Below are 12,758 nucleotides of genomic sequence, written 5' to 3'. Positions count from 1 at the left end.
ATTTTGTGTTGGTTTTGTTTGATTTGCATCCATCAAGTACAGTCTTTGGTGCCTACTCTTGGATATGTGGTTCTCTGGTCATAAAATGCCCTCAATGATGAAGGAAGACTTTGCTGATGGTAAGGGGTAATGGAATATGGTGAGTGTATCATGAACAAATACAGAGCATACCTATGGATTCTGCTTCTCCTGATTATGGATAGAAGCTTTACAGGTTTATATTCCTGCACATTTTTGGCCTACATATGCAGATCTTGTCTGCTGGAGTGCGGATCTGGGAACCTGAAAGAAAGGGGGCAGACTACAGTTTAATGCTGTAGACAATCTTACTTCAGTTTCAGTGTACTTTTATACACAAATATGACAAAGAAAGTAATGACCCAAGAAAAGTAGTTTGAGTTCAGAAAAATATAATCAGAGAAACACATAAGAAAACATCGGTAAGCACGTACTAAATATTAACAGAGCAGCCCCTTTCCCAGAACTTTCTCAAGACAGACCAATTTGAACACAGTTGCCTGGCATACACTTTAGATTATGTCTGAGAAAGCACAAAAGCAAGGCAGAAGCCGATGTCCAGATTCACCATACACAGAGTAGATTGAGTTCTATAGCTATGACCTGAAATCCAACAAGAATAAACAAATCTTATAAACTGAATGTGAATGTATTTCACAGAAGGTACAAAATCATATCCTACAACAATTCAGGGAAGAAAATGCACCTGTGGTAAAATGCCCTCTGCCTTTTTTACTGGAGCCTCTCTCACAGTTACCTGATGAATTTTTCACCATGTGTCATTCCTTTGACTGTGATCCAACATATTACTACTAACAGTGAAGAAGTGTTTCTCTTTCCCTATAGCCTAGCAAACATGTGCTGTCATTTGTAATATTGATTTTGGCCATTATGACTAGGGTAAGATAAAATGTCAAAAATATTTTTAGTTTATATTTCTCTGATTTCTCTTATAACTAAAGATGTGAACATTTAAACCTTGCCTTATTTGTGTTTCATCTTTAGAGAATTCTTAGTTCTGTATTCCATTTTAAAATTGGGTTATTTTTCTTGGTGTCCAAGTGTTTAAATTCTTTATATATTCTAGATACTAGTCTTCTACTCAAGGTATGATTCAGAAAGATTGTTTCTGTGTCTGTAGGCTATAATTTTGCTTTAAGTGATGGTGTCCATTGTTATAAGGAGGCTTCCAGCTCCACAAAGTCCCCTTTATGAATTGATCGTCTTAATTCCATCACATTCTATCAATGTTCTGTTCAGGGAACCCTTTCCTGTGCCCATGATGTCAATCAAGCATACTCTCCTCCTTTTCTTCTATCAGAATATGGAGATCTGATCTTATATTAAAGTATTCTATCTACTTGGATTTTAGTGTTACATGGGATGATAGAACTGAATCTATTTTCATTCTGAATGAAGTTATCTAGATTGACCAGTAACATTTGCTTAAGACGCTATTTTTTTCCAGTGTGTATTTTTGACTTCTTTATCATGAACCAGATATCTGTGGGTGTGTGAAATCGTGTCCACAACTTAAAATCTGACATGATGATTTCTCCAGTAGTTCTTTTATTATTTAGATTTGTTATAGCTAGCCTTTTAGTGTGTGTGTGTGTGTGTGTGTGTGTGTGTGTGTGTGTGTATGTGTGTGTGTGTGTTTCTATATGAAGCTGAAGAGGATTTTTCAGTTTCTGTAAAGAAATGAGTTACATCTTGTTGAATCACTGGCCAAAGAGAACCCATAGACTCCTTCACCTCTGGCAAGCATTACAAAACATTGCCAAAATCCTGATTCAAAGCCCTATTGCCAAAGTTACTACTTGCTTACATCATGGATTATGGAAAAATCAAGCTGCTTCCCAACTGGAAGTTTTAACCCTGCTGACTAGTATTCATGATGCTGAAGGTAGTATAAATGCTATGTATGTACAAAATAATCATCAGCCTCAACCAAGTATGAGTCCTGTGACCTACTATTTCCTCACTATAAGATTCAGATATACTGGCAACATAGTGGCACAAATGCTATTGGAAAAAAAACAAGCATGATTTATTTGGATTTGAGGAATACGTCATAGGTTGGAGCTAAATCCTGACACAGTTAATGATGCCAAGTACTTGAGACTAGATAGGCCATGGGCCTTAGGTTGAATAGTACTATTGTTATTATGCTAAATGATCATAGAAAAAATGGCTCCTCATGATACATTGCCATTTTTATAGGTCAGTGCATTACTCAACACTCATCAAAGAAACTTCTTGCAGTATATGGTAATTGACAAAGAAATCAACAAGTGGAGAACACGCAGACAGTGAGAAACCTTGGAGCACTCAACCCAAAATGGAATGCTTTTATCAAATTTCTCCTTTTGATCAAATTCTTCCTTTCAAGGTTCAGGAATCTACAAGATGTGACAACTGTAAGAGCCAGAGGTGGTAGATGACTAAAAGAAAACTGTGTCTTAGCCAGGCAGTGGTGGCACACACCTTTAATCTTAGTACTTGGAAGGCAGAGGCAGGTGGATTTCTGAGATCGAGGCCAGCCTGGACTACAAAGTGAGTTCCAGGACACCCAGGGCTACACGGAGAAACCCTGTCTCGAACAACCAAGATAAATAAAAAAATAATAATAAAAAAAAGAAAAAGAAAAAAAGAAAACAGTGTCTTCTATACACAAGAGGGCTGATGCACATATGTACTTACCAATTTAAGCAAGATCAAATCCCATGGAATGGATTACAAGCTGGGCCAGACACTGGTTGTCCATTTGTTCAGTCTCTGCTTCATTTTTGTCTCTGTATTTCTTTTAGAGAGGAGTAATTTGGGGTCAAAAATTTTGAAGGTGGATAAGTGTACCCAACATTCCACTAAGGGTCCTGTCTAGCCACTGGATGTGGCCTCTTCAGGTTTCATATCACCACTGTTAGGCATTTGACCTGATGTCACCCACAATTAGTCCTGGGAGACTGCCTAATCCCAAGTCTCTGGGACTTTCTGAGGTTTCCCCAGCTTCTACCCCCAGTGACTGCATATTTCCATTAATTCTCTGGTTCTCTGTGGTTCTCTCCAGTCTCAGCAGCATAACTGAACCTCATTCCCTTTTCCACTCTCCCTCCCATCTTCCACAAAGGTTCTTCTCTCTCTCTGTCCCCATGATTATTTTTTTCTCTCTTCCAAGAAGGACTGAAAAATTCTCACTTGGGCCTTCCTTCTTATTTAACTTTTTAGGGTCTGTGAGTTATATCATAGGCATTCTGTGCTTTTTAAGCTAATATCCACTTATTAGTGAGCACATAACATGCATATCCTTTTGAGTATGGGATACCTCACTTGGGATGATGTTTTCTAGTTCTATCCATTTGCCTGTGAAATTCATGATGTCCTGTTTTAAATAGATGAACAGAATTTCAGTGTGTAAATGAACCACATTTTCTGTATCCATTCTTCATTTGAGGGACATCTGGGTTAATTCCAGTTCTAGCTATTATGAATAAGGATGCTATGAACACAGTGGAGTATGTGTCCTTGTGATATTGTGGAGCATCTTTAGGGTATATGCTCAGGAGCAGTATAGCTGGGTCTTTAGGTAGAACTATTTATAATTTTCTAAGGAAATGCCAGATTGATTTCCAGAGTGGTTGTGTTTACATTACAGAATCTTTTCAGATTCAAGAAGTTACATTTATCAGTTGTTGATCTTAGAGTCTGAGCCATTAGTGTTCTGTTCAAGAAATTTTCCCTTGTGCCAATGTGTTTGAGAATATTTCCCGCTTTCTTGTCTATTAGATTCAGTGTATCTTGTTTTACGTTGAGAGCTTTGATCTACTTAGACTTGAACTTTATGTATGGTGATAAATATGAATCCATTTGCATTCTTCTACATGCAGACCACTAGTTAGACCAGCATCTTATTTGAAGATGCTTTTCCTTCACTGTATAGTTTTGGCTTCTTTATCAAAGATCCAGTGCCCATAGGTGTGTGGGTTTATTTGTCGGTCTTCGATTCTATTCCATTGATAGACTTGTATGTCTCTGTAACACATGCGTTTTAATCACTATTGCTCTGTAGCACAGCTTGAGGTCACAAATGCAGATTCCACCAGATGTTTGTTTGTTTTCGTAAGTTAAGTTGAGAATTGTTCTTTCAATGTCTGGGAAAAATTGTGTTGGAATTTTGATAGGAATTATATTGAATCTATAGATTGCTTTTGATAAGATGGTCATTTTCATATAGTACATGAAGTTATAGTTGAAGCAACAAGACAACTGAAAGAGATCAAGGGAATACAAACTGGAAAAGAATATGTTATGATAGTATAGATAAGTGTCCCTAAAAATTCACAAGGGAGCTCCTACAGCTGATAATTCACTTTCTATGAACTGGATGGATACAAGATTAACTAAAAAGAAAAATAATCACTATCCCTCCTATACTCAAACAACACATGGGCTGAAAAGAAATCAGAGAACCAATACCTTTCACAAGACTCTCAAATAATACAAAATATCTTGAAGTAACTATAACTAAACAAGTAAAAATTTTATATAATAAAACTTAAAGTCTTTGAAGAAAGAAATTGAAGAAAATATCAAAAGATAGAAAAATCTCCCATACTTCTGGATCTGTGATATTAATGCAGTAAAAATAGTCATCATAGGAAAAGCAATCACAGATTCAATTCACTTTCCAACATAATTTTTGCATATTTTGGAAAGACAATTCTCTACTTCATATGGAGAGACAAACAAAACAAAACAAAAACAGAATAAAAGAACTGCTGGAAATCCCATCATTTTCTATTTCAAGTTATAGTACAGTGCTATAGTAATAAAACTATATATCTATAAAATAGATACATCAGTGGTATCAAATAAAAAACCCAGACATAAATACACACACCTACAGACACCTAATTTTTCTGTATAAAGAAACCAGAAATATATACTGGGCAGGGTGGGGGAGTATCTTTAACAAATGGTGCTGGTCAATTGGATGCCTGCATGTAGTTGAATGCAAATGGATCCACATTTATCACCCTGCAGAAAACTCAAGTCCAAGGTGGATAAAAATCCTCAACATAAATCCATATACACTGAACCTAATAAAAGAGAAAGTGGAGAATAGCCTTGAATGCATTGGCACAGGAAACAACTTTCTGAATAAAACACTGATAACACAGTGTTAATAAATGGGACCTGATGAAACAGAAAAGCTTCTGTAAGCCAATGGATACCACGATTTGGACAAAAGAATTAGAAACATTTTTTTAACCAATTCTACATCCAATAGTGGAGTAATATCAAAAGTATGTACAATATTCAAGATACTAGATATTTTAAAAACCAAATAATCAAAATGAAGAATGGGTTAAAGATCTAAACAGAAAATTCTTAATAGAGAAATCTCAAATGGCTGAGAAACAGACAACTGTTCAAAATTCTTAGCTACCAGTAAAATGCAAATCAAAACTAATTTGGAATTTCATCTTACACCTGTGGGAATGGCTAAGTTTATAACACAAGTGACATTTCATGCTAGCAAAGATGTAGAACAAGGGGAACACCTGTCCATTGCTGGTAGAGTAAAAACTTATCTAGCCACTATGTAAATCAACATGGTGTTTCTTCAGAAAATTTGGAATCAATCTACTTCAAGATCCAGCTATACTACTTTTGTGCATATAGTCAAAGGATGGTTTAATCCTACCACAAAGACATTTGATCAGCCATGTTCATTGGGGCTTTATTCACAATAGCCCAAAACTGGAAACATCCCCCAATAAAATAATGAAAAAAGAAAATGTGACACATTTACACAATGGAGCATTACTCAGCTATTTTAAAATAATGTTATTAAAATTGCAGACAAGTTGATAGAACTAGAAAAAAATCATCCTGAGTGAGATAACCCAAATACAGAAAGATAAATATGGTATGCCACTTACGAGGTCATATTACCTATTAAGTAAGTGTGAACAAAATTATTATCTGGGCTGGAGAGATGACTCTGAGGGTAAGAGCTCCAATTGTTCTTCCAGAGGCCCTACGTTCAATTCAAGCCATAACATGGTAGTTCATACCCATCTATTATGAAATCTGCTGTCCTCTTCTGGCATGCCAGCATATATAGAGGCAGAACACTGTATACATAATAAATAAATACATCTAAAAAATACCTCTACAATCTGTGGAACTTGAGTAGTCAGGAAAAGGGGAAGGCTCTAGTGGGGAGGCATGGATCTCCCTGAGAAGGGGAAATAGATTTTAACTTATGGGTGGTTGGGATATGAGGGACAGGAATGAAAAGGAGCATGTGCCCATGGATAGAATGGAGGGAGACAGTGTGAAGAGAGATATCTGGAATTGTGGGATATTTGGTGTGTGCTGTAGAAACCTAGTACAATGGAAACTTCCTGGAATCTATTAATGTGATCCTAATGAGAGCTCTTAGTAAAGAAAGACATAGAGTTTCAAACTGTCATCTCTGGAAGTCAGGCAAAGCTTACAGTAGAGAAACTGAGTTGCATTCAGTTAAGTTGCTGGTCAAAGGAGTCCCATTAATATCTTCAAACAAGCCAGGTTGATGCTAAGACAAAAGTATACTTTCTATAAACTGACAGCAAAGACACATTTCTGAGAACAATGTACAAATAACTCATAGAACAGGAAGAAGTTGACCTGGTGTCTACATGGGTTTGTCACACCTATGTAGACATTCTACCATCACACATTCTATCATCTTTGGTATGGGAAGGTACTCTTCAGGCTGCCAAAAGAGAAACCTGGATATCAACTCAGCCAGAAACACATTAACCCACAATATGTTTTGCCTGTCAAATATGCTAGTGCAATGGTTGCACAGAACTTTTGAGGGAGCCAATCAAAGTTTTATTCAACTTAAGGCCAGCTCTATGAGATGAAACTCATACTCTACACTGCTTGGGTAACCAATAACCAGAGACTAGATAGACCAGAGACTTAGGGTAAAACCAAATACGATTGATAAACAAACAAACAAACAAACAAACAAAAATCAAACAATAAAATAATTCCTAATGATATGCTGCTGTACTCAGAGATCTTATGAGTTATTATCAGAGAGGCTTCTTCAGGCAGAAAATGGAAATAGATGCAAAGACCCATAGGCAGACCTTAAGAAGAGAAAGAGTCTACATTATTGGAAGTCTCTATTAAACCCCTCCCCCTCAGAGCTCAGGAAATCCTGTGGAAGAGGATTATAAATTATAAGAGTCATGAGGGGATGGGATAGGGGGTTTCCAGAGGGGAAACAGGGAAAGGGCATAACATTTGAAATGTAAATAAATAAAATATCCAATTTAAAAAAAATAGAGTCATGAAGATATCAGGAGAACATGGCCCTCTAATTTAAATAAGCCAGGCACATATGAGCTCACATTGACAGAAGCAGCAGTCACAGGGTCTATCTGAGTCTACACCAGGTCCTCCAAATATATATTATAGCTATTATTATAGTATTTTTATGGAACTCCTAACCATGAAAATGAGAGTGTCCCTGATGTTTTTGTCTACTCTTGAGACTTTGTTCCTTTTGTTTGGTTGCTGTGTTCAAATTCAATAAGGAAATTTTTGCTTCATCTTACTATGTTTTATTTTGTTATAGTTGGCTGTTATCTCTTAGAAGCCTTTTCTTTTCGAATGAGAGAGAGAAAGAGAGTTGATCTGGGGGAGAGAAGAGGTGAGAAAAACTTGGAAGAGTGGAGGGATGGGGAGCTGTAATCAGGATGTATGGGAAAAGACTATTTTCAATAAAAAAGAGATATAATATGACTATCAAATGCAGAAAGAAATATAAAAAAGATAGGTATGAAACATTTTTCATATTTTTATGAAAAATACCATAAAAGGAAACAGTTTGAGATGGAAAAAATTTTGCATGTAAATTAATTTGGCTCCAACAATTATTGATTTTTCCAGATGTGAATGCATAAATGATTAAGAATGAAACTAAATGATCAAGGATGAAACTACGTTAACTACATTACCCAATGAATGAAAGATAAAACATAATGATGGTATGATTAATTTGATTAATTGATTAATATGATTAATTTCTCTCAGCTAAAGGCTATTAAATTTTTCTTAGGTCAAAATTATGTACACTGACATAAAAATTAATTCTGACTTCATACTTACAAAATTAAGGATTTAAATTACTTTGAAAGGAAAAAAGCACTAGTGAATTAGCTTGGAGAACAAAGACTTTTATGCTCTATACATCTATGGCATGAATTATTTGAAACACAATGAATAGAATTTACCTAAGTGCCACTAGAACAGAATAAAAATATGTCTTGATGTTATATTCGTATGATTCCTACAGGGTTAAAATTTTCCTTAGTCAGAATATTATTGCCTCAGCAGTAAAAACTATTATGCTCAGAACAATTACTCCTAGTTGAAGAATTCTTTCTAAATTATTATTTTGAGTGCTTTCTTTGTTGTTGTTTTCCTGTTGTTTTGTGAGGAAAAAGACCATGAAGTTGGGTAGGCATGAAGGTGAACAATATCTGGGAAGTGTCTGAGAATATGTGATAGAAATGTAGATGTTTCCAAAAGTCCTGTTAAGCCTCACGAAAATAATCATTTGGAGGCTGGAAAGATGGATCAGGGGAAAGATGGTTTGTTATGCAAGCACGAAGACCTGAGTTTAAATCCCCAGTATTCATGTAAAAAGTCAGGATCAGGGAAAAGCAAGCCTGGGATAGGATGACCCCCATCTGGTGCCACATAGGTCCAAGCAGAGAGGGAGCTCTAGTTGAGACAACCCCAGATGACCACAAGTCTGATGCGAAGCAGGACGAGGTGAAAAGTGTACACCCAAGATGTCCTTGTCTTGTGTCGTACTCTATGAATGAATCATAGCACTCTTGAGACCACTCCTGAGAAAACTCCAGATATCCAGAGACCCCAGGCAACCCTAAGATGTGTAAGTAAGTGGTGAAGAAATGGAAGATAAAAAGAAGCAGAAGGATGATGTATGCATAATGAATAGAGGCAGAACTGGAGATGTGAGAGTAGTGAGGAACAACCTGTTGTGAGTAGGTAGTGATGTTAACTATGGCCATCGTGAGGTCCTGGCCTTCACTGCCACTAAGAGCCACGTCTGCATCTGTGGCCCTGCAGCAATGGGGGCCAAATATCACCAAAGGCCAGGCAGATCCCCCTGGTCTGAACTTCCCTCCAGGGCTGTGTTGATGTCTTAGGGCTGTGGAGAACTGCCCCCACCCCTTACTGGACATTATGGAAGAGCTGGTTCTGAAGGCACGGGAGCAGGAGAACTAGCCTAGCCCTTCGCCAGCTGTGGTACTAGAGAGAGCAGATCCTGCCCTCACCGGCTGCAACAACACTCAGAAGAGCAGGCTCTTCACCTTTCCAGGGCAGTACATTAGAGCTGGCCCTAGTGTCAGGGTGACCAGTTACAGGCCCCAGGGAGGGGACATTTGAGGTTTTGAAAGAAGAAACTGGCCCTGCAGCTTGTCTGGTGTGTGGTACATTGGAATGGGGAGAGAAATCTTCCCCTCATCACCACCTCTTCCACCACCTTCATCGTCTACAGTGGGCAGAGGAGCTGGCTGTGGGATCATGAGAGTGGGAGACCTGACCTTGTCTCCTACTGGCAGAAACACTCAGAAGAGTGAGCCCTGCACCCCACCTGGGCAGGAAAAAATAGGACTTGACATGGTTGTTGGGGTTGCAGAGGTACCACCTCAGGGACATCAGAGACGGAGAGCTTTCCCAGTTCATTGTTTGAAGTGGCACTCAGGAGAGTGGGCCCTCCAACTCTCTTCCTGGGCAGCATAATAGAGCTGGCTCTGCTGGTATGGGTATGGGTGAGCTGGATCTAGGATATTAAAGATGGAGAGTTGCCTATGCACTTACTGGCTGCAGCATTGGAGGAGGTAGCAGTGACATTGCTGGATAGCTTAACAAGTTGGTATAGGTTCAGGGAGAGCTGGTGAACTGATCAGGTCAGATACCTCCCAGGCTCAGATCAAGGGCTTTGAATTGATCTACCCCAACATCTACCCCACCAATGAACTGTAGGCTTAGATTTCTCAAAACCTACTTTAATATAGGTTCTAAAATGCTTCAATCTCCCTTATCATCCTCTGGCCAAAAGTAGGGGAGAAAAATGGTTAATAGGACAAGGAACATGTGGACCTTTTTAGAAGTAATTCTTTGGGACAATTCCAATCTTCACTGTCGGAATATCAGCAGTTCAGTTCAACAGTGTCACCATACATGAATCAGCAGTAGAGGCTCAATTCAGAATAAACCATAAGGCTCTGCAAGTCCAAGGATGTGGCAAGAAACAGCCAGAATACCTTCAGAAGTTCTTTGGTGTACTTTTCTCTACAAAGTCACTAGTGAAGATCAGCGAAGACCAGTGAAGACCGGTGAAGCATTGTAAAGCCAACCAAGGCAAGGAAATTGTCAGTGAAGTGTTGCAAGGTGAACCAATGCAAGATCATTTTCATGATGTCTGTGGGGTTATACTTATATTCTTTCTAAACATCATGTAACATCTCAAATGTTAGCAACACATAACATGCCCTTTTACAAGACAGACACCAATAAAATACCACATGTCTTTTCAACAAAATATCCTCTCACATATCTACTTCAGCAAAGCATCCCCTCATAAGACAGCTTCCAAAAAAGAAAAATCATATGACACAACTGAATCTCTAAAGGAACCAGAAATTTCTACTTAATATCCCTCCTTCTGCTTAAAAAAAAAAGGCCTTTTCTCTAACATTACCAATCTACATACAATAGAAATAGAAATAATTATAAGAACCATAAAGATATAACTTTACATTTTAACTTAAAGCAGCTGACCATTGAACCCCTGAATACATGATGATGAGATCTATATACATTTGTTTCCCATGTTCTGCAAAATTAAAAACATTAATATGACAGATATCATTTCTTGATATGCTTACAGTTGCTACCAGCAGGTACTTTAATCAAGATATTTATAGACACATAGAATTTCTTTAGGAAATAAATACTCAATACACTATTAAAAATTACATATTACATATAAAATTTATTTGAAAAGACCAGAGTTTGATTATGTTACAGATATTTAATTTGCTGATTTAATTTTAATATATCATTACAGATTTAATTTAATAATTAAAAACTGCCATTAAAGTGCCCATTAATGATTTAAAAAATTTTTATGAAAATTATACAAACTAAATATTATACTTCATCATTTAGCAATATATCTGCTTCCTATACTTGATAACTCAAGATCAGAAATTTTGATGTATTTAATAAATGGACACCAAAATTTTTCTGAAAAACATTTATGACTTTATGATTTTTCTCAGAGCACCTAAAACTTCCTTGTTTCTTAAGCTGTAAATGAAGGGGTTTAGTAGAGGAATCACGATGGTGTAAAACAAAGAATACATTTTATTTTTATATTTACTTGGTCCAGACCCAGGGCTGACATACATGAAAAAAAGAGTTCCATAGAACAAAGAGACAGAGAGCAGGTGGGCACTGCAAGTGGAGAAGGCTTTTCTTCTGCCCCTCTCAGACTTTGTTTTCAGAATAGAAAAGAGGACATGGGCATAGGAGACTGCAATACTCATGAAGGTAATAGCTTGTATCACAGTAGAAAAAATGAAGACCACAAATGCATTAATAGATGGGTCAGTGCAAGAAATCGTATAGAGTGGCAGGATCTCACAGTAAAAATGATCTATTATATTGGACTTGCAGAAGGTTAATCTAAATAACAAACCTACATGAACAAGTGGATGCAGAAAACCAATTATATATGAACCACTTATCAGACAAGTGCACACTCTGTTGGACATCACCACAAGATAGAGCAGAGGGTTGCATATGGCTACATAGCGGTCATAGGCCATTGCTACCAGGAGGAAACATTCTGTGGTTGCACTGGATCCAAAAACATAATATTGGGCCATGCATTCAAAGAGGGAAATCATCTTACCATTGTCTAGGATATTAACAAGCATCCTGGGTGTCACTGAGGATGAAGTACAGGCATCTGCAAAGGCTAAACTTCCAAGGAAATAGTACATGGGAGTGTGAAGATGAGAGTCCTTCCAGATGAGAAAGATCAAGCCAAGATTTCCCACCATGGTAGTGACATAGATGAATAGGAACACAAGGAACAGAGGGATTTGCAACTCTGTACGATCTGTTATTCCTCTGAGAATAAATTCAGTCAGCTGGCTCCTGTTCACCTCCATAACATACCTTCAAGCTGTTCACTGAAACAGATTTAGATGAAGAAAATATTACCAAGTTTCAAACAATATGGAATGAATGTTAATATCACATCTTATCTCTTACATGCTTATTAATTAACACTTACAAATATAGAATGTTTCTATTTTTGCAAATACATCTAGCATACAAAGAATGATTTTGAGATATAAAAATTTTAATGATATATTTTTATGAGAAATGTTGAAGAATACTCTAAAGACACCAATAAGGCTTTACAGTATGTCATAGTAACTCTAAGTTGCATAGAGAGCTGTATTTTATGCACCAGTAAGAATCAAAATTACTTAATGCATATGCTCAACAGTTACTTTAATAATGCTGAAAAATGTCCAAATTGTATAATCAATTTCTCAACCACTTCTTATATTCTTTATATTGAACAGTGTAAACAAGAACTTAAGTTTTAATAATATATG

The 12,758-nt window shown here is 37.0% G+C and overlaps 1 protein-coding gene across 1 annotated transcript; it reads right to left on the bottom strand.

Annotated features, from left to right (window-relative positions):
- Positions 1 to 11,381: 11,381 nt before the first annotated feature.
- On the bottom strand, positions 11,382 to 12,302 carry LOC114614652 (olfactory receptor 5AC1-like). Its single transcript, XM_028760290.1, has one exon. The coding sequence runs from the start codon at positions 12,300 to 12,302 to the stop codon at positions 11,382 to 11,384; it is 921 nt and encodes a 306-aa protein (XP_028616123.1).
- Between the last annotated feature and the right edge of the window lie 456 nt (positions 12,303 to 12,758).

This window comes from Grammomys surdaster, unplaced genomic scaffold (genome assembly GCF_004785775.1).
Source record: "Grammomys surdaster isolate TR1022 unplaced genomic scaffold, NIH_TR_1.0 126398, whole genome shotgun sequence".
NCBI lineage: Eukaryota > Metazoa > Chordata > Mammalia > Rodentia > Muridae > Grammomys > Grammomys surdaster.
The sequence above is the reverse complement of the archived record's forward strand: the minus strand, read 5'-3'. Positions and strand labels throughout refer to the sequence as shown.